The sequence below is a fragment of the Paroedura picta genome, chromosome 2, assembly GCF_049243985.1.
Source record: "Paroedura picta isolate Pp20150507F chromosome 2, Ppicta_v3.0, whole genome shotgun sequence".
Classification (NCBI taxonomy): Eukaryota; Metazoa; Chordata; class Lepidosauria; order Squamata; family Gekkonidae; genus Paroedura; species Paroedura picta.
In genome coordinates this window covers 124075185-124098464 of record NC_135370.1, presented here as the reverse complement: position 1 = coordinate 124098464, position 23280 = coordinate 124075185, and the positions used below count along the sequence as shown (strand labels likewise).

Below are 23280 nucleotides of genomic sequence, written 5' to 3'. Positions count from 1 at the left end.
TAGCTGGTCCAAGTTATACAATGTGGAAGAAAGTACCTCCACATATGCACAGAGCACCTTCACCAATGTAACTCAAAAGAGTGGCTAGCAAATCCTCAGTCAGTGAGGTTTCATTCTCATGTGCTGTGAGACTCCTTTTTGCTCTACCAGGCTCCATATGATACCCCAATGAAATCTTCCACTACTAAACTATGGTATATTTACCTTCCCACCTACCCACAAATCTCAAGGAAACTTCCACAGAAACCCAAATCTTTTTTCACAGTTCTTTTCGCCTTCTCCCAGGTAATACCACTCAGGACTACTTGGGGAACAAGGCTCAATCTAGGAATCTGTCCCCAAACCTGGAAATGAAACCAGAATGCATAATCTTTCCCTCCAAAAACATGTTCACTTAATTACTAGCTTCTTCCTTCCACTGTTGTCAGGAGAAATTCTACGGAAGGGCAGCTGTTTTTTTGGTTGTCTCTTCTGACCTTCAGTGACAAAGGGAAGCTGGAATCTTTGCTGAAATAGATTAATGGGTGGGAAAGCAGTAAAGATTCTTGAAACAGACTTCCCCTTCACTTAAACAGCTGGAGGTTGCCCACTTCCCAAGTATACACATTGTTCCTGGAGAGGCTTCAAAACCCATGAGTATAATGTACCCCCTCATGATGCCACTAACTTCTGCACAGTCATTCTTTACTGATGACAGTCTGAGTGACTACAGACCGTTATTTCCCCTAACTGCTCTACAAAAGACCACTGGCCACATACTATATTTCTGCTAGAGTACACTCTTGTGGCTATTCCAATCTGTGCCTTTTCCCCTCCTGTTCACTTGACATGCTCCTGCAAATAGAATACAGGCACAGAGCCGAAGGTATAGCCCAAAAGGATAGCTGTAAGACAGAGATGATTTACTAATATCTTAATTTCTTAGAAGCTATGTAGCAAATCAAGGTGGTTAAAGGTAAAGGTAAAGGTATCCCCTGTGCAAGCACCGAGTCATGTCTGACCCTTGGGGTGACACCCTCTAGCGTTTTCATGGCAGACTCAATACGGGGTGGTTTGCCAGTGCCTTCCCCAGTCATGACCGTTTACCCCCCAGCAAGCCGGGTACTCATTTTACCAACCTCGGAAGGATGGAAGGCTGAGTCGACCTTGAGCCGGCTGCTGGGATTGAACTCCCAGCCTCATGGGCAAAGCTTTCAGACGGCTGCCTTACCACTCTGCGCCACAAGAGGCTCTTTCAAGGTGGTTATGTTATTAAAGGGGTGCCCTTTAGTACATGGAGGAAATTGACATCTACAGTACTGTATTTCTGAATGATGTTTCCGTAATTCATTTTGGTCTTAGTCTTTTTCAGTTCAAAAAAGTAGAACCGGACTTGTGCTGTTTCCTCTACACAATATTGGCCAATAATCTTTTTGTAAAGTTGAAGCTACTGAAGATCTTGATGAGAAGATTGCTTTTTTAAAGAATTAAATGTTTAAATTTTATAATTACATAGATTCCAGTATAAATCTTACGTTGAAGGAGAGAACACAAATAGAACATCTTTACCAGCTACACCCTCTTGCTGAGGATCTATTTTTCCCTTCTATTTTTCCCTTCTTACCAGCAAAGTTTAGGCATAAGCTTTTTGGCCCTTAACAAGCAAGGATGTAGGGTTTTGTTTTTTTTGTTTTGCTTTACTGTTGATTGGTTTTATGTATTTAATGGGCTCCCCTCCTTTTCTGGGTTCCTTCAAGAAGGGTTTCCTCTTTCACTCCCTGTCCAGTTGACCCCCATTTAGCTCATGCAGAGAAAAAACAGGCTTTGAAACATGGCTCCTGAAAGTAGAGCAAGTTCCCACAAGTTGTACCAGTGAGTCTAGTCACATTCAAACTCACAGTGCTCTCTCAAGTGTCTGAAAAATCAGTCTCAATTTGTTCTATACAAAACTTTATTTAACATCTTGATATCCTGAACACAAGGTAAATAAGAGAACAAATATGAAATTTCCACTAGCAGCAGCTGCACCTTGGTTTCTGCCCGTCACGTCAACATGGCTCTGCATTTGTACGCCCACACCCCAGGCAGTTTCATAACAACTGCTAACTTTCACCAAATCTTAACAGACTCAAGCTATGCCTGTTTGAGGAAGGATGGTGGGAAAGAATCTCTTTGTTCCTCTTTAAAGGAGGAAAAAACCTTGCATTTTGAGCTCAGCATGGGAGGGGAAAAGCACCCATGTTGCTCAATATACTGAAGGGATGAGAGTCAATTCTGAAATACAAACTGCGCTGTCAGTATAGCCCAGCTTATTGCATTATTCTGCATCCCAGGTCATTCAAAATCAGCTGTTATGCATAAAAGCAGTATCCCTTGTGGGTCTACCGAAGACACATGACTATGTTCCCATTGCTGGCTGGTGGTTTAAGACATAAAGAAAAATACATCTTGCTTTTCCAGCACAGCAGCATCCGTCAAAATCAGGAAAGGAGGGCTAAAGAGCTCACTCTTTCTTAAGCCACTGTTGCCCAGCACAAACTTTGCTGTCCTTGGCACTACAGATGCTTGCCTAGTCAGTCCTCCAAATTCTTTCCTCTCTGTTTCTTCTGTAATGGGTGTTCCTTGCTCTTTGTTTTGCTTCCCTCAAAATCCAGACTGAGTAGTTTAGTTTTGAGCCTGCTTGTTCCAGTGTTCGATTGCCTCTGTCCTCTTTGCCGAGATAAACTCCTGCCTCCAATTCCCTGCTCTGCCATGGCTTGCATGAGACACTCCTGTTTTCTGGTTACCATTTCCTCCCGGCTCCAGATCAGAATATTAAAACCTGCCAGAAAAACAGTCATTAAAAATTCTGTTTTGATCCTAGTACACATACAGTAACAAAGTACATTTGGAAAGGCATTAATGAAATTGTTTACTTTTGAGGTCAGTTCTGCAGAGCTCCATTACAGTATTCTAAGTAATCTTTATTTTGAGGTGTATGGGAAAGTCATCCTTCCAAATATTGGACACAAAAAGCTGTACTTTTAATAAACGTTTACACCACTATACTTCATTAGACTTCTGGGTTGCCAGTTTCCTTATAGGCCAGGGAAGACCTTCTAAGACAGCGGTCCGCAAGCTTTCGGCCGCTGCGGACCGCTGCTGTAGAGTGGGGGTAGAGGGCGGCCCGGGGGCCCGCGCACGTGCGGCACCCCCAGCGCAAATGCGCGTGCGCAGCAGTCCACGCATGCGCATTTGCGCCACCGCCATGCCAGCGGCCACGGCTCCCCCTCCCGGCCCCTCCGGTCCGCCAGCAAATCGGCCGCTAAAGCCTTGGCACCGGGCCGCGGCTCCTTCTTCCCTCCCCCCCCCGAAGTGAGAAGCTCGCCAGGCCGCAAGCAAATTGGCCGCCAAAGCGGCCGATTAGCTTGCGGCTCAGCAAGCTTCTCTTCCCTCCCCTCCTGAAACAAGAAGCTTGCCGGGCCGCGAGCTAATCGGCTGCTTTGGCGGCCAATTTGCTTGCGGCCTGGCGAGCTTCTCACTTCGGGGGGGGAGGGAAGAAGGAGCCGCGGCCCGGTGCCAAGGCCTTCGCGGCCCAGCAGCGGGCTGCAGCCTGCGGGTTGGGGCCCACTGTTCTAAGATACAAAACAGGTACAATTGCAACAGCTAGTAAGAGCTTGTCTGTCCTGGTATGGGCAGCAACATAATGAACAGTGTCACAACTCTCATTGCTAAACCACTTATTGGTCCAGGTACTGATTCCACTTAGAAATTTGTAAAAACTATTTAATCTTATACCTCCCTCTTCTGCATTAGGAAGCCAGCAGATGGCAGTGGTTCCCTCTATTAAGAGACAGAGTGTTCCTACTTAGGGCAAGTTGAAGAACACAGCCATTTCCCCACCACCAAAAGTGGAGAGAAAAAGTTATCATGTTTAAGGTCAACAGCTCTTGCCTTTTTTTTAAAGAGTGGAAAGACTTTTTCACAAGTATAACATCTCTTACGCGGCCTGTAAAGGTCCATGATCACCAGTGAAGCTACAATCTCTCCCACCTCAACATATAGAAGGGCAGTCAGGCACACACTGGACTGCATGTCATTAAGGCCATTCAGAGAGCTGAGCAAGGGAGCCGACATGACCAGGAGCTACAAGCCTATTCTTAACCACGCTGCCATCAAGTGTAAGATCAAACCGATCACTTACCCATTCCAGAGGCTAGTGTGTCTCCCATAGGGTTAAACTTACTGAGCTGCAAATATAAAACACAAGCATGAATGGTAGCCTTTTCCACTGTCCATTTAACATGATCAATCAAAATCAGGAGCTAGAACAATCTGGGTAAGCCAACAACGAGAAGGCCAGCATTCGATGAGTTCTGCACAAATCAGCACAGCGTCAAATGGGAGGCCCTTTATCCCATCCCCCAAGTACACAACCATGCTCAGCATATGCTTCTTTTCATTATGAGGAAAATTGGTCACCACAGGAAAAGCAGTAAAGACTACAGAAGTTCATCCAGGAGAATCTGCCTAAATATAAAGTGATTGGCAACCACAAACCTTAAGAGACATCTGGTTCCATCTCCTTTTGGGTGGGTGTTAGAAAGTATTTACATCTTGCTGTTGTAGCTTCTGGTTCTCACTTTCCAACACCCCAAAAAATGAGATGGAACCCTCTCCTGTGAACTGCACAAGAGGTTGTCAGGTATGTAACAACAAAACAAAAAAAATCCAAACACACACCAGGCTTTGGTTTTGTTTAAAAGATACTTTACATGACAGAGGGGGGGGTACAAAATTAAACACTGAACACTGGATTCCCTCATCAGTTTTTTCCTCTATAGCTTATATGCAAATAGAATTAGTAACACAAACTTTATTAATAAGGCAACAGCTTTAGAGGTGCACAGCTATATGTAGGGACATGTTTGGCAGGATTAGTAGCTCTGAATAAAATGACTAGAAAAGCCTAACATAGGAGAACCAAAGAGGAGCCAAGGAAAAAAAAGGAAATGTTCAAGAAATGGAGGGAAGTGCAGATCTCTGAAGAAGAGCATGTGCAGGTTACAAGGCACTGTAGGTCAGCCATCAGAGCGGCCAAAGCTGGGAGTGAGCTGAGACTAGCCAGGAAAGCCCACTATAATAAGAAAAGCTTTTTCAGATATGTAAGGTAAACGAGGCAATAGGCCCTCTGCTGGGTGAAGAAGGAGAAACTCTGACCGAGGACATAGAAGAAAGCAGAAAGGCTCAGTACCTATTTTGCCTCCAGGAAGAATACGGACACATCTAGGGATGGTAGTAGGCAAGGTATAAATCTAGGTGACAGGTTGATATAGACAGAGTGGTTGTCAAGAGGCACCTGGCTGTACTGGATGAACTCAGATCCCCTAGGCTGGATGGTGTGCACCCAAGAGTGCTCAAAAAATTTTCTGGAGAGCATGCAGAATCCTTGTCCATCATCTTTAGGACCTCTTGGAGGACTGGAGAGATGCTGGAAGACTGGAGGAGAGCAAATGTTGTCCCAAACATCAAAAAAGGGAGGTGACCCAGGAAACTACAGGCCAGTGAGTCTGACCTCAATTGCAAGGAAGATAATGAAACAGATTTTAAAGGGAGCAATCTGCAATCATCTAGAGAAGAACTTGTTCCAGTGAAGTCAGCAATTGGTGGAAATTACTGATTGCTGGGCATTCTGGAGGAATCTACTGTTGGTTACTGCTTATTTTATTTCTTTTATTTATTTGTTTTATCTTGTTGTTGTTGTTGTTGTTATGTGCGAAGTCGTGTCCGACCCATCGCGACCCCATGGACAATGATCCTCCAGGCCTTCCTGTCCTCTACCATTCCCCGGAGTCCATTTAAGTTTGCACCTACTGCTTCAGTGACTCCATCCAGCCACCTCATTTTCTGTCGTCCCCTTCTTCTTTTGCCCTCGATCTCTCCCAGCATTAGGCTCTTCTCCAGGGAGTCCTTCCTTCTCATGAGGTGGCCAAAATATTTGAGTTTCATCTTCAGGATCTGGCCTTCTAAAGAGCAGTCAGGGCTGATCTCCTCTAGGACTGACCGGTTTGTTCGCCTTGCAGTCCAAGGGACTCGCAAGAGTCTTCTCCAGCACCAGAGTTCAAAAGCCTCAATTCTTTGACGCTCGGCCTTCCTTATGGTCCAACTTTCGCAGCCATACATTGCAACTGGGAAGACCATAGCCTTGACTAAACGCACTTTTGTTGGCAGGGTGATGTCTCTGCTTTTTAGGATGCTGTCTAGATTTGCCATAGCTTTCCTCCCCAGGAGCAAGCGTCTTTTAATTTCTTTGCTGCAGTCCCCATCTGCAGTGATCTTGGAGCCCAGGAAAATAAAATCTGTCACTATCTCCATTTCTTCCCCTTCTATTTGCCAGGAATTGAGAGGGCCGGATGCCATGATCTTTGTTTTCTTAATGTTGAGTTTCAAGCCAACTTTTGCACTCTCTTCCTTCACCCGCATCAACAGGCTCTTTAGTTCCTCTTCACTTTCTGCCATTAGAGTGGTATCATCTGCATATCTGAGGTTGTTGATATTTCTCCCTGCAATCTTGATCCCAATTTGTGACTCCTCTAATCCCGCATTTCTCATGATGTGCTCTGCATACAAGTTAAATAGGCAAGGCGACAGTATACAGCCTTGCCGAACTCCTTTCTCAATTTTGAACCAGTCAGTGATTCCATGTTCAGTTCTCACTGTTGCTTCTTGACCTGCATATAAATTTCTCAAGAGACAAATAAGATGCTCTGGTATTCCCATCTCTTTAAGAACTTGCCACAATTTGTTGTGCTCCACACAATCAAAGGCTTTAGCATAGTCAATGAAGCAGAAGTAGACGTTCTTCTGGTACTCCCTAGCTTTCTCCATGATCCAGCGTATGTTGGCAATTTGATCTCTAGTTCCTCTGCCTCTTCGAAATCCTGCCTGTACTTCTGGAAGTTCTCGGTCCACATATTGCTGGAGCCTAGCTTGTAGGATTTTGAGCATAACTTTGCTAGCATGAGAAATTAGTGCAATGGTGCGGTAGTTTGAACATTCTTTGGCATTGCCCTTCTTTGGGATTGGAATGTAAACTGACCTTTTCCAATCCTGTGGCCATTGTTGAGTTTTCCAAATTTGCTGGCATATTGAGTGTAGCACTTTTACTGCATCGTCCTTTAAGATTTTGAATAGTTCAACTGGAATGCTGTCACTACCACTAGCTTTATTGTTGCTCAGACTTTCTAAGGCCCATTTGACTTCACATTCCAGGATGTCTGGCTCCAGGTCAGTAACTACCCCATTGTGGTCATCAGGGATGTTAAGCTCGCTCTTGTATAGTTCTTCTGTATAATTTTGCCACCTTTGTTTAATCTCTTCTGCTTCTGTGAGGTCCCTACCATTTTGGTCCCTTATCATACCCATCTTTGCATGAAACGTTCTCTTCATATCTCCAATTTTCTTGAAAAGATCTCTGGTCCTCCCCATTCTATTGTTTTCTTCTATTTGTTTGCACTGTTCATTTAAGAAGGCATTCTTATCTCTTCTAGCTTTTCTCTGGAATTCTGCATTCAATTGGGTGTATCTTTCTCTTTCTCCCTTGCCTTTCACTTCCCTTCTCTCCTTAGCTATTTGTAAAGCTTCCTCAGACAGCCATTTTGATTTCTTGCATTTCTTTTTCTTTGGGATGGTTTTAGTTGCTACCTCTTGTACAATGTTGCGAACCTCCGTCCATAGTTCTTCAGGCACTCTGTCTATCAGATCTAATTCCTTAAATCTATTTGTCACCTCCACTGTGTATTCGTCGGGGATATGATTTAGTTCATACCTGAGTGGCCTAGTGCTTTTCCCTACTTTCTTCAATTTAAGCCTAAATTTTGCAACAAGAAGCTCATGATCTGAACCACAATCAGCTCCTGGTCTTGTTTTTATTGACTGGATAGAACTTTTCCATCTTTGGCTGCAGAGCACATAGTCAATCTGATTTCTGTGTTGACCGTCTGGTGATGTCCATGTGTAGAGTCGTCTCTTGGGTTGCTGGAAAAGAGTGTTTGCTATGACCATTGTATTCTCTTGACAAAATTCTACCATCCTGTGCCCTGCTTCATTTTGTACTCCAAGGCCAAACTTGCCTGTTATCCCGGTTATCTTTTGGCTTCCTACTTTAGCATTCCAATCCCCCATGATGATAAGCACATCATTTTTGGGCGTTGCTTCTAGAAGGTGTTGTAGGGCTTCATAGAACTGATCAACTTCATCCTCTTCAGCAGCAGTGGTTGGGGCGTAGACCTGGATCACTGTGATGTTGAATGGTTTGCCTTGGATTCGAACTGAGATCATTCTGTCATTTTGGGGATTGTATCCCAAGACTGCTTTTCCTACTCTCTTATTGATTATGAAGGCTACTCCATTTCTTCTTCGAGATTCTTGTCCACAGTAGTATACCTGATGGTCATCTGAATTAAATTCACCCATTCCTGTCCATTTTAGTTCACTGATTCCTAAAATGTCGATGTTCAGTCTTCTCATTTCTTGTTTAACCACGTCCAGCTTGCCTTGATTCATGGATCTGACGTTCCAGGTTCCTATGGAATAAAAATCTTTACAGCATCGGACTGTCTTTTCGCCACCAGTTACTTCCACAACTGAGCGTCCTTTCGGCTTTGTTTTATCTAGATTATGTAATTTTTATCAATTAAGAATTAACTATAATTATGAATTACCCTTGTTCTCATGATGTTTTATATGCCATTAAAGGTTTTTAAAATTTGAATTTGAAGTCAGCATGGATTTGTCTCCAACAGGTCCTGTCAGACCAGCTTGGCTTCCTTCTTTCACCAAGTGACCAGGTTTGCTAGCAATTTGAAACCAGTCCTCCACACTCACCGAAATAATGCCAGACGCATTGGGATCATACAACTGGCACACCATTTCCCCACTGTCTCCATCAAATATATCGACAGTTCGCAGCTCATCTGCTGTATATCCTGGGAACTTAGGATCCGGATAACGACCAGCTACAATGAGATCATAACGAGGATGCCATGTTGCCTAAATCCAATACAAAGTTACACAACATTAATATTGAAATTGGTGTGTATGAACTAGAGAGAATTGAGAAAAACAGGATGAATTTTATCAAGAATTGGCATTCTGTACGTCTACAAGCCTAGAGATTTAGCTTCTATTTGACTCATGAAATCAAGGTATTATAGACACCTACAACTTTCAAAGTAAAATTAGAGTCCAATGGCATCTTAAAGACCAACAAGGTTTTACTCAAAGTGTAAACATTCATATGTATGCGCACTTCCTCAGAATTTGTGTCTGAGGAAGTGTGTGTAGACATGAACATTTACACTTTGAATAAAACTGTTAGTCTTTGTTTTTCAAGTCTTTTAAGACAACATAGAGCAGCAACATGATTTCCACAAGTTCTTATTAGGCTAGGCTAGGCTTTCTCAACCAGGGTTTTGTGAAACCTTGGGATTTCTTGATGGCACTGGAAGATTTACCTGAATGGGTGAGAGTTAATTTTTATATATTTTTTTTTAATTTGTTAAACATTTATTGGGTGATACCCCCCTTGTCAATTATGGGGTGGGAAGGGAGGGGACCTGGGTGGGCATGTACACAGCTATGCTTCTCAACCATGTTCTGTAAGATCACCCCACTTCTGGGGTTTCTTGAAGCCTGAAGAATGTTTCAGGGATTTCTGAAAGGTTAAAAAGTTGACAACAGCTGGCCTAGGCTAATAAACCTGTTAGTATAACCAGTGTTCAAGTCCTTGGCTTACTTGTAGAAACAAGATGCATTTACTCAGGTTTTCTTCTATCCAGTTCTACCTTGAGTTCTTTTCTACTTTTGCTTTCATGTTGTCTTGTTGCCACACTATAGACTATCTCCCTAAATGCTGGCCAGAGAATGAATATGGCTCAGTTTTAGATCCATAAATGGTAACTGAAGAAAACAACACAATCTAGACCTAGAACAATTTACCATTAAGACCTGTATGTGCACATTTTTCCTGCCTGCCAATAAGGTTCTCTATACAGGAGCTGCAGAATGCTTATCTTCACCTTCTTTCACCATGATACGCTTATTTCTTCACCTTGATAGGTGTGAGATGCTGAAATTGCCGGTGGGGATGTGGAATCAGATGCTGTGGCTTGGACCAGTCAGAAGAGGAATAAACCCTGATTTCACTGTGCTGGTCAGTCGTCAGTAGCTTGGAACCATTGGTTGGGCTAAAACAAGCTGAAGGGGAAAACAGAAACTTAATGTAAAATCATATTGCTATGATCACAAACTGCATTCCGTGGTTACAAATGGTATTTGTAAGAAAATTAATTAATTTTGGAATTTCCTAAATAATCCAATTATGATGTACCTTTTTTACTAATAAACATAGGCGTGATCAAGGTTGTATCCTTGCACCTCACTTATTTAACCTCTTAAATGGCTTACCCTTCAATTTTGATAAAGTCAATGCCCACCCCCTTCTTACTTGGCAAAAGACTTACTCCACTTTTATACGTGGACGATACAGTAATCTTGTCTAGACTTGAGTGGGCCTAATTCGTTACCTTCGATCATTTACAGATTGCTGTGGAGACAGTCAACTAAAAATAAATTTTGAAAAAAACTAAAATAATGGTTTTCGCAAATACCCACTACAAGTTTCACTGGAAAGTAAAAGGTAATCATATAGAACAGATAAATAGTTACTAGTTCTTAGGCATACATTTCACTTACAACAACTGATGGTCAAGCCATAGAGCGAAAACTATCAAAACTGCAAAAGGCCAGTTATCTCTTAGCCAAGGTAACAAAAATCTTCCAGCAGCCCTCAGAATCTATAACACTAAAATAATTCCTCAGATTTTATATGGAATTCCAATATGGACAGCAAATTAGAAAACATCCAACCTTCCTTTTTCAGAAACGTATTAGAAATCCCAAGCTGCTAGGCAAATCACACACTCGTTGCAGAACTTGACCAACAGAGTTTAGAAGCCAGGGCTTGTCTTTAGTCCTTCAAGTATTGGTTAAAAAATCATTTCCATGCTCAACCAAATAGTCTGCTGATTAAACTTTTGAATGATCCTTATTTTCTTAACTGGTTAAATAAAATGTCACAGGAACTTCAAATTATGGGTCTGGACATCTTAATCCTTAGCATGCAACAAGAAGGGTTTATACTAAAATCAATCTCACAGAGATTAGAAGATCTGGATGCTCAGTTATTAGGTTCTTCTACTAAAAACTTATGTTCTCCCCATTTCTGGGATATTCCTTTAACATACAAAACCATGCCTTTGCAGCTCCAAATTTTGGAGGCACACCCATCGAAAAGAGCATTTCTATTTAGCTCAACTTAACATCTTTCCCTCAAACTTCACTTGAGGTAGATTTTTGGAGATGCCTTCTCAAGAGAGACACTGTTTGCATGGGTATAATGTCCCTGACATGTTATACCACATACTCCTGAGAGTGTCCTAAATTTGCTCTATATCATCGCCCTTTAGCGATGCGGCCCAGCAGAAGCCCACCCCCACCCCCTGCCTGGCCGGCTCCCCGGCTGCTTGGGGCTTCTGGAGGGGCTGTTCCTGGGACCAGCAGAAGCCCACCCCCCCGCCCGGCTCCCCGGCTGCCTGGGGCTTCTGCCGGGGCCTGTCAGAAGGCCCCTCCCTGGCCGGCTCCCACTCGACCTCGGGGCTTTGGGCCTACCTTCCCTCTCGGCGGCCAGTGCAGGAATGGCTGCCGAGGGGGGAAGGTGGCCCACGTGGGGGGGGCAGGTTGGGAGGCGCTTCGCACCTCCCAACTGGTCAGTCCTGGGGCAAGGGGCTAATCAGCAGCCGCGCTGTGTGTGGCTGCTGATTGGCCCCTTGGCCAATCGTTGCCACATCCCAGACAGCGCCCACCCCCACCCCTTAGCGTTTTATTTATACCGCTCTGCAGAGCGATTACAGATACCTAAAGTATTAACAAAACAACTGCAATTGTTTGAGGAGTTAAGAGTAAGGAATAAGTAAATTTGTCATAAAAAGCACATTTCATGGGCATAACTAGAAACAGCAAGCAACAAACAACCATGCTAAATTCACAGATATGTATACATAAATACCGCAGGTTTCAATTAGATTAGCTGTATCTAATTGTTAGTTGTTTTGAGCTTCAAATTTATACTTAACTCATATCTGGTTAATTGGCCACCTGCAAACATGAAATGTCTTGTTGATCAGCAGATATCACCTCAGAGACTACAGAGAATTAATACTACTACTACTACTACTACTACAATAATAATAATGATAATAATAATAATAATAATAAAATTTAACAGTATAAAAAGAATTTAAAATGTTTTTGCACTGATAAATTTGATGATCATTTTAAAATATTACATATTTGATACAAATAAAAAGGTACATAAAAAGACAAGAAAATGATCAAAGAACAAAGAACAGACACAACTTCATTACGGTAAGTTTTTAAATTTCCAGTTAACCAGACCATCCATTATTCAACTTTATCAATATATATAAAAAAAAATTTTTTGGATTAAAATTCAAATTGTATTGACATTTCTTTAATCTCTAAAGCCACAAATCATCCAATCATTTTTTCTGTTTCCTGCCATAAGTCAATAAGAAGTTTCCAATTAGTCATAAAGGAAGTTATTGCCTTTCCTCTAATACAGGGGAGGCCAAACTGTGGCTCTCCAGATGTCCACCATTACTATTAGCCCCTGCCAATTGGTCATGCTGACAGGGGCACATGGTAATTGTAGTCCATGGTCATCTGGAGACCAGTTTGGCCACCCCTGCAATCAGGGCCAGAGGTTTAGCCATTTCTGCGAGTTCTATGTATTGATAACCTTTGAAGCAATAAATTTTTAATACTACACAGAAAAAAAATTCTAGCAAATCTTTTATAAAGTATATTTAGTTATTCATATAACTTCAAAAAACCTGGCCATACTACCAGAGAACACTTCTCAGTATCATTTGCAACATACAATGCATTCATGACCAGCTGATTCATCTTTATATAACTGTGATGTGTAACTATGGAAGTAGGGACTGTCTGCTCTAGAAGGACATGATAGTACTTGATTCTTGTTTAATCTTAACCTGTTCCACAGCATGTGAGTGGACTACCTCCTATAAATTACCCCCCAGTCATCTCTGAGTAAATGTTTTTCAGCAGTGCCAAGTCTGCAAGTAATAAGTGCTCTTTCCTTTGTGACTCATGTAAGGAAGACAATATAGACCTGGCTTGTTTGATCAAACCTGTCTGGATCACATAAGCAGACTATTTTATCACAGCATGTATCCGCTGCATATACTGCTCCTCACCCATTTTGTTTTAGGGAGTCGGGTCACACCTGTGGTGCGAGTCTTTTCTTTTGCAGACTCCTAGCGTAAATGGTGTCCAACCTTGACTATAAATACCCAGAGAAATCTTATTGGTGCAATGTTTGCCTTGGTCACTGATGTACTCCTTAGCTAAGTAGGTTAAAGTGGTTTCTGTTGTGGTAGTAAAAGAACCATTATTACCACCACCACCACATTAATTGTCCTGGAGAACAACAATGTTAATGCTGAGTACCTTGCCTGGTTAAACGCAGAATTTTCACAGCCATTTACACAGAAAACAACACATACTGGGTTGAACCCAACAGAGTGCAACTTTCTCCCCACAGTCTAAAATGCCCACAGAAATACCTTTCCTGAAGCAGCATTGGAGGGGTCATTTTAGGCAGCAAGCAAGAACATTTTGCTCTGCAAACAGAAAGCCTTCTATCTGAAAAATGATCCATTAAATCCAAGCCACTGGATTCATTCTTCTGCCCAACTAAGTGCAGTGTGACCCCCCCCACACACACATACACACACTTCCCACCAAGCAGTTAACTAATAGGTGAAGAAGACTGCAAGTGGTCAGACCATTATCTGTTCAAGGTATGGCTAGATTTAACCTTTCCCATTGCATGTGAGTAGTGGTCCCATTTGAGTCGTACATATTCAGAGACTTGTGGATAGCACAGGCTTCAAGAATGCTCAAGGGGTCTTGGAAGTCACAGTACTCCTTCAAAGCAGCCCAACATCAAGGGCTGATGGGACAATTCGTAGGATCACTTCCCATCGTCCTCTCCCCGCTTTCCCCCCATTTTGGAGAACTCATATTTCAGGAAGCCTGACGATATGAAAGTGTTCAGACACCAGAAGTGACAATGCTGAAAAATTTGTAAACAAACAGATCAGTCCATTTTTAGGTAGCACCTGTGAGGTGGCCAAGTATCCTGTTTCTCCACTACTTGTAAATCAGCAGAATCTGGTTCATAAGAGCTTTTCACAGTTACTCGTGGCCTTTAAACATCCAGATACAATCCTTTGGAAGAAAAAAAATCTGTAGCTCTGTGGTAGTTTTACATAGAATCATAGAATCATAGAATCATAGAGTTGGAAGGGGCCATACAGGCCATCTAGTCCAACCCCCTGCTCAACGCAGGATTAGCCCTAAGCATCCTAAAGCATCCAAGAAAAGTGTGTATCCAACCTTTGCTTGAAGACTTCCAGTGAGGGGGAGCTCACCACCTCCACAGGCAGCCTATTCCACTGCTGAACTACTCTGACTGTGAAAAACTTTTTCCTGATATCTAGCCTATATCGTTGTACTTGAAGTTTAAACCCATTACTGCGTGTCCTTTCCTCTGCAGCCAGCAGAAACAGCATCCTGCCCTCCTCCAAGTGACAACCTTTCAAATACTTAAAGAGGGCTATCATGTCCCCTCTCAACCTCCTTTTCTCCAGGCTGAACATTCCCAAGTCCCTCAACCTATCTTCATAGGGCTTGGTCCCTTGGCCCCAGATCATCTTCGTCGCTCTCCTCTGTACCCTTTCAATTTTATCGATGTCCTTCTTGAAGTGAGGCCTCCAGAACTGCACACAGTACTCCAGGTGTGGTCTGACCAGTGCCGTATACAATGGGACTATGACATCTTGTGATTTTGATGTGATGGCTCTGTTGATACAGCCCAAAATGGCATTTGCCTTTTTTACCGCTGCATCACACTGCCTGCTCATGTTTAGTTTACAATCCACAAGTACCCCAAGGTCTCGTTCACACACAGTGCTACCTAGAAGCGTATCCCCCATCCAGTAGGCATGCTTTTCATTTTTCTGACCCAGATGCAGAACTTTACACTTATCTTTATTAAATTGCATCTTGTTCTCATTTGCCCATTTTTCCATTGTGTTCAGATCTCGTTGAACTCTGTCTCTATCTTCCGGAGTATTTGCCAGTCCTCCCAATTTGGTGTCATCTGCAAACTTGATGAGTAGTCCCTCCACCCCCTCATCTAGATCATTAATAAATATGTTAAAAAGTACCGGGCCGAGCACCGAACCCTGAGGTACCCCGCTACTCACCTCTCTCCAGTCTGATGAAACACCATTGACAACAACTCTTTGAGTGCGGTTCTCTAACCAATTCCCTATCCACCTAACGATCTGAAAATCCAGATTGCAGTCCTTCAACTTATCCATCAGAACATCATGGGGAACCTTGTCAAAAGCTTTACTAAAATCCAAGTAAATGACATCAACCAAATTTCCCCGATCCAGCAAACCTGTTACTTGGTCAAAAAAGGAAACTAGGTTGGTCTGGCAGGACCTGTTGGAGACAAATCCATGCTGACTTCCTTGGATCACCAAATTGTCCTCCAGATGTTTGCAGATCGCTCCCTTTAATATCTGCTCCATTATCTTCCCCACAACAGAGGTCAGACTCACTGGTCTGTAGTTTCCCGGGTCATCCTTCCTCCCTTTTTTGAAGATCGGAATAACGTTTGCTCTTTTCCAGTCCTCCGGGACATCTCCAGTCCTTAAAGAGGTTCCGAAGATGATGGACAAGGGCTGTGCAAGTTCTCTGGAAAGTTCTTTGAGTACTCTCGGGTGCATTTCATCTGGACCAGGGGATTTGAACTCATCCAGTGCAGCTAAATGCCTCTCGACCACCTCTCTATCCATGTTAACCTGCCACCCAGACACTATCATTTGGCTACAGCCATCTCTAGATGTGCCTAAACACTTTGACCTGTGGGAAAAAACAGATGTAAAATAGGCACTAAGCCTTTCTGCTTTCTCTGCATCTTTCGTTAGAGTTTGTCCATCCGCACCCAACAGCGGGCCTATTGCCTCCTTTTCTTTACGTTTGCTCCTCACGTAACTGAAAAATCTTTTCTTGTTACAATGGGATTCCCTGGCCAATCTTAGCTCACTCTCAGCTTTGGCCTTTCTGATGATTGATCTACAGTGCCTAGTAACCTGTAGGTACTCTTCTTTAGAGCTCTGTCCTTCCCTCCATTTCCTGAACATTTTCCTTTTCTTTCTTAGTTCCTCTTGAAGTTCTCTGTTCATCCAAATAGGCTTCTTAGAGCTCCTGCAGTGTTTTCGTATTTCTGGAATAGTCATTGATTGAGCATGCAATAGCTCTTGTTTGAGTAGCGCCCACCCTTCACATGCTCCCTTCCCTTCCAGCATTCTCGTCCATGGTATGACACTCATCATGTCTCTGAGTTTATTAAAGTTTGCCCTACGAAAATCCAACATCCGCGTCTGGCTACAAGCTTCCTTGGCTCCCAATCTCAAAAGGAATTCTATGAGGACATGGTCACTTCCCCCTAGGGTCCCCACCTCCTTCACCTCATCCACCAACTCTTGCCTGTTGGTCAGTATTAAGTCCAGTATGGCTGAACCTCTTGTGGGTTCATCTACCATTTGATAAATGAAATTGTCAGCCAGGCAGGTCAGAAACTTGCATGACTGAGGACGCTTCGCAGAGTTTGTTTCCCAGCACACATCTGGGAAATTGAAGTCACCCATGATGACAAGGTCCTGCCGTTTGGATATTTTCTCAAGCTGCTCACAAAGTGCAGCATCCACATCCTCTCGTTGGTCAGGCGGTCGGTAGCAGACACCAACCACCACACTGTTTGTTTTCCCCTCGCTTATTTTCACCCAGATGCTTTCCACTGTAGATATACTCTCCTTCACTAGCATTTCCTGACAGGTAAGCCCTTTCCTCACATACAGTGCCACTCCTCCACCTCTTCGATCTATTCTGTTTTTTCTGAACAGTTCATATCCATCCACCATTACATTCCAGTCATGAGAATCATTCCACCAAGTTTCTGTGATGCCTACTAGATCATACCTTTCCATCAGCATGAGAAGTTCCAGCTCTTCCTTTTTATTGCCCATGCTTCGGGCGTTAGTATAAAGACATCTGAATCCTTTTACTTTTGGTTCCCTATGAGCTGGCCTTGCCGGTTGGGCTGCCTCCGATAGTTTTCCTTCCATACACTCCCTATGTTGATCGTCTCCTTCCCCTAGTGGCTTTAGTTTAAAGCTCTCCTGATGAATCTCCCCAGGTTCCTGCCAAACACATTCTTCCCCAGTTTCGATAAGTGCAGTCCATCAGGTGCTAGTAGGCCTTCCTCAAGAAAGCCTATCCCATGGTCCCAGAAACCAAATCTCTCCTGCCGGCACCAACTACGCAGCCAGTGATTCACCTCCATTATCTTCCTTTCCCGACGCATTCCTCTTCCCTTGACAGGCAAGATTGAAGAGAATACCACTTGTGCCCCCATTTGCTTGAGCTTCCTCCCCAGATCTTGATAGTCTTTTTTAATAGGAGCGATGGTATTCAGGGACATGTCATTCGTTCCCACATGGACCATCACAAATGGGTAGCGATCCGTAAATTTGAGGAGTTTGGGCAGCCTTTCTGAAACATCTTTAATTTTCGCCCCTGGCAAGCAACACACCTCTCGGGTTAGGGGGTCGGGCCCAGCCACATGGCGATCCATTCCTCTTAGCAGGGAGTCTCCAATTACCAGTACTCTCCTTTTTTTTTTCTTCTCAACTCCATTTCCTTCTGCCCCGTGGCCTCTTCCCTTTGTCTTAGAGTTTGTTTTGGGACCTCTTCCCTTGTTGACCCTTGCACCTCCTCTGCAAGGGCCTGAAATCTATTCTGGAGCTCCAAAGGCCCCGAGAACTGCATGTTTTTTTGCTGGCCAACTCTTTAATATCCAATCTAAGAGACACTGGAACAAATACAATTCCTGTATTGTCAGTATCAGAAGCTCCCATTGGCAGTGGCTCTTTGAATAACTTTGGATTCCTCTTCTTGACTGATGTAAACAAGATGCTTAAAGTTAGGGAAGCTGCTATCTGCAATTGGATTTTTCAGTCTTAAATCCTACCAGAGGGAACTGAGAGCATCTTCAACAGAATTAAGACCTCCTTGCTAAAGGGCAGCTTCTCTCAGGAACTCAAAGTTCTGGTTAGGTCATTGCTGAAAAGCCCTCTTTGGATAACTAAGGTTGGCTAACAAACACCCCCTTCTTTGTTTGGCTTTAATTGCTTTTTTTTTTTTTTGCAAAAGGGACTGAGCATCTGGTGACACAGCAACTTCAACATGAATGACATCTTTCCTTGACCCATTTTTAATGTGGCTTCAGGGCAGAGACAGCTTTAGTCACAGTGGTGTATGATCTGACTTTTCAGGCTGATAGAACTACACAATTTACTTAGGTGTTTCTTCAGCTTTTTGTGATAACTATGTTGAACCATTAGAGCTTATTGGAGGTTTGAGGAATTATACTCTAAAAGTTCTGGTCTGTTTTTCTAAACAGGACAAGAAGGTCTGGATCCTAACTGCATGTTCCACTGGCAGATTTTACTCATTTCCCCATTCACCCACTCTCACATTCCCCCCATGATTTCAGGGGGCATAAGCAGGCTGTGTGTGCTTGGATGTAGTGGCCAAGTAGATGAGTGGCAGCAAAAAAGTTAAATCTAGACAAGTGATGCTGGCTAAGAAGGCTGATATTGTGGAAGTAACTGAATTACTGGTTTGGATAGGGTCAGGATGACCCTGTCTAGCTAGGCTTAGAGTATAGGAGTACTAACTGCCAAGCAGGTCAGAGTTACTTTCTTTTCTATACTGAATTCATAAATGACCCTGTCTTCTAAGCTTAAGGTGACTTACCCATGCTAATCATTGCTTCTTTACCTTCCAGAATGGATTTCTGTTATGCATCCTATGTGGGGCACACCATTCAGAAATTCAACTGGTACAAAGTGCACTTTTTAGCTAGTGCTGAATGTCATAAAATCATAGAGTTGGAAGGGGCCATACAGGCCATCTAGTCCAACCCCCTGTTCAATGCAGGATCAGCCCTAAGCATCCTAAAGCATCCAAGAAAAGTGTGTATCCAACCTTTGCTTGAAGACTGCCAGTGAGGGGGAGCTCACCACCTCCTTAGGCAGCCTATTCCATTGCTGAACTACTCTGACTGAAAATTTTTTTTCCTGATGTCTAGCCTATATCGTTGTACTTGTAGTTTAAACCCATTACTGCGTGTTCTTTCCTCTGCAGCCAACGGGAACAGCATCCTGCCCTCCTCCAAGTGACAACCTTTCAAATACTTAAAGAGGGCTATCATGTCTCCTCTCAACCTCCTTTTCTCCAGGCTGAACATTCCCAAGTCCCTCAATCTATCTTCACAGGACTTGGTCCCTTGGCCCCAGATAATCTTCGTCGCTCTCTTCTGTACCCTTTCAATTTTATCTACGTCCTTCTTGAAGTGAGGCCTCTAGAACTGCACACAGTACTCCAGGTGTGGTCTGACCAGTGCCGTATACAATGGGACTATGACATCTTGTGATTTTGACGTGATGCCCCTGTTGATACAGCCCAAAATGGCATTTGCCTTTTTTACCGCTGCATCACACTGCCTGCTCATGTTTAGCTTACAATCCACAAGTACCCCAAGGTCTCGTTCACACACAGTGTTACCTAGAAGCGTATCCCCCATCCAGTAGGCATGCTTTTCATTTTGCTGACCCAGATGCAGAACTTTACACTTATCTTTATTAAATTGCATCTTGTTCTCATTTGCCCATTTTTCCATTATGAACTCTGTATCTTCTGGAGTATTTGCGAGTCCTCCCAATTTGGTGTCATCTGCAAACTTGATGAATAGTCCCTCCACCCCCTCATCTAGATCATTAATAATGATCATAAATACAAATGTCTTTAAAAGCTCCTAATACGCTTCTTAGCTCAATTCACAGTCTTGTTTTTTACCTCCAGAACCTATGACTTACCAGTCTGAGGAATGACCTCTCCCCTTATATGAACCCAGCTGCCAACTAAAGTCATACTGACAGGCCCTCTGGCTGTACCTGCCTTTTGACAGTGGCAGACCTCTCCTGCAAGAGGACAGACCTTCTCTTTTCCAGTATTACAAAGCAGGCTGCCGGAGGATTTATAGAAGGCACATTCACTGCTGACAGTTCTGTAGGCCCTGCAAAATTCCCCTCTCTCCTGGGACTTATTTCTAGGTGTTTGCTAGCCAATTTGCTAGGTGTTTTCATTGAGCATTTTTGAGACAGTTGAATTTTTAAAATGTTTTTAATCTCTGACTGCAAGTGGCCTTGAACCCTGGTTAAAGCAAAGTATACATTTTAAGTAAGAACATCTAATGAAAGTGATAGAGAACAGTTAGCAAATTCAGTTCCAGAAGAATGGATACAGACTAAGAGACAGATCAAGATGGGTAGCTGTATTAATCTGTCTGTAGCAGCAGAAAAGAGCAAGATCCCAGGAGCAACTCAAACCCTAATAAAATTGGTGTCAATGCATGAGTTTTTGTGAGTCATTACTCACTTCTTCATTTAGTTTTTAAGGTACCTCTAGGCTAAGAGAAGCTAGGAATACACATACCCAACCAAGAATGGATAGGTTGGAAGAGCAAAGCATCAACAAAAGGCAGCTCCACTTTGCTGTCTTACCTGCATTGACAGCTTTATCATGAGGAAGTGCATGAAGGTAACTTGTCTTGTCTTTTATGTTTCTCAGATCCCAGATTTTGACAGTTTGATCTACAGAGGCTGTAGCCAAAAGCCAATCACTTCTAGGATTAAACTCCACATGGGTTACTTTCCTTTTGTGCAGTTTTAGGCTCCATATCTACAATACATATAACAAAGCAAAATACTTGACAGTGCCAAAGCAAGGAAGTCAGTCCAAGTTAACAGTCTAGTATATGGAACTTAAACATACAGGATGCCTTTCCTGGAGTTGTCTTCCCCTCCCCCTTCTTTTAGGAGTATAGGCAATGGACAGCAGTGCATGCTGGAATCTATGAATCACAGAGAGGTTGCTAATAAAGCCAATACTAGTACTTCTACCAGAAAGTATAAAAATTATCCTTAAAAGGCTGTACTTTCAGGCTTCCTACCAAGCCTCTGTACTAGAAAATAGCAACTTAGTTACTGCAGAGGCAGCTGTCTGTGTTCCAATCCCACCACACACTAGAAACATCTAGATGAGGAACCACTTAGGTGGCTTAAATCAGGGGTAGTCAACCTGTGGTCCTCCAGATGTTTATGGACTACAATTCCTATGAGCCCCTGCCAACAAGCACTGGCAGGAACTCATGGGAATTGTAGTCCATGGACATCTGGAGGACCACAGGTTGATTACCCCTGGCTTAAATGATATTCCTCCTTTCCAGCATGTTGCTGATTAACAGGATGGAGTTATGTATGGGAAGGAACCCTCCATCTAGGGCACTGGTTCTCAACCTGGGGGGTTGGGACCCCTTTGGGGGTCGAATGATCCTTTCACAGGGGTCACAGCAGGGCAAGCAGCTTGGCTGGGGGGGGGGGGTGCCATCCACACAACAGCCTTGCAGGGTAGATCGAGATAGAGCATTCATCTGTCTGGAGCAGCGGAAAAGAGCGAGATCAGCATGGTGGGACAAGAGGCAGAACTGAACTCAGAAACCCCAGGGGTTTAAATACAATCATGAACAATCGATCATCACACCATTGATCAGTTTTTGTTTAATTTCTGTTAAAGAACACTTGCATAATTTTATGGTTGGGGGTTACCATAACATGAGGAACTGTATTAAAGGGACATGGCATTAGGAAGGTTGAGAACCGCTGATCTAGGGGGTGACTACAGAAATAGTTCCCTCACCCAAGTCGTAAATTATGAATTGAACCCACCACAGTGAAATTATCTATCATCTATCTTCTATCAATATACATAAAGCAGGTCAGTGCAGCACCACTGTAAGATGTGAAAAATACCAAAACCATTTAAGTGAGTGTTACCAAAGGCACGAAGTAGGCGGCATACTAACCTTTTCACCCCCCATACTGAGCAGGGTAACATTGCCCACGTTATCACCTGTCACCACAGTCCGGCAAATTGCAGATACATCTACACTGCAGTACCAGAAACTTTAAAACAAAAGAAAGAAAGAAAACAAGAAAAACACAAGCTCAGTATTTTTTTTCTCCTACAACAACAAATAGTAAAAGGCCCTTGAGGACTGCAAGAACAACATCCTCATTCCTAAAATCTAAATGTGTAACAGAAGCACGCTTAATTAACTGGATTATGTAAAGAGTCAGATGATACTGATGCAGAATCAGGTTCAGACTACTGGCTGCAAACAGGTAATAGGTTCAATAAGCACAAAGAAAGTTCAATAAGTAGGTCCACCAAGTCAAAAAGCTCCATTATGTGTCTAATCCTATTCTCTAATCATGAACAGCATGTGTAACAATGGATTAAAGTAAGTATTAGAAATTAAATCCTGCCCCCGAAAGGGGGTTCAGAGATTAAATATAGCAGTCAAATTCATTTGAAGTCTGAGGGCTGTGTAGCAGACAATTTTGTTGCTTGTTGCTTGCGTATCTCTCAGTGCACCACCAAAGGAGGCACAAATCTAAACACGCAGTGAACAACAATTCCATAGGGCCAATAATAGCTCCCTGGCACATGGTCCAGCCCATATGGCCATGCACTTCCCTCTTCAAACACTACAGGGTTCAGCCCAGCAGGACACAGGCAGCCAATAAACTGGCCAGTGACATCATGTTAATCAGTTCAAGACAGAAGCAATTTTAGTGACTCTTTGTTCCATGATACATAGTGCAGCAACACTGTTTATGCTTCTGCTGAAAATGTTCTTCCCATCATCAGTATTTGTTTTTATTTATTCATTCATTCATTCATTTTATTTACTTATGTATTTGTTACATTTCTTTGCAGACCATCTATGGCAGTGGTCCCCAACCTCCGGTCTGAGGACCGGGACCAGTCTGTGGATTAATGGTACTGAGTCGCGGCTCCTCCTCATTGTCCTCCCCAGCTGCTGCCTCGGGGGCTGCCCTGCCACTCGGCCGCCGGCTCACCTTTGGTGCTCTCCAGTGGCCACCATGGCTG

General features: G+C 43.3%; 1 protein-coding gene across 2 annotated transcripts in view; it reads right to left on the bottom strand.

Moving 5' to 3' along the window:
* Positions 1 to 1924: 1924 nt before the first annotated feature.
* The window catches only part of DDB2 (damage specific DNA binding protein 2), a 53846-nt gene continuing 32490 nt past the window's right edge, over positions 1925 to 23280 (bottom strand). For both annotated transcript variants that reach the window (XM_077322383.1, XM_077322382.1), the window contains exons 7-12: positions 22190 to 22289; positions 20829 to 21006; positions 10070 to 10215; positions 8845 to 9009; positions 4163 to 4208; positions 1925 to 2800 (exon numbers count right to left, since the gene is read on the bottom strand). In XM_077322383.1, coding sequence (XP_077178498.1) covers positions 2553 to 2800; positions 4163 to 4208; positions 8845 to 9009; positions 10070 to 10215; positions 20829 to 21006; positions 22190 to 22289 — 883 coding nt within the window. In that variant the 3' untranslated portion in view covers positions 1925 to 2552. The remainder of the gene's footprint in view (positions 2801 to 4162; positions 4209 to 8844; positions 9010 to 10069; positions 10216 to 20828; positions 21007 to 22189; positions 22290 to 23280) is intronic.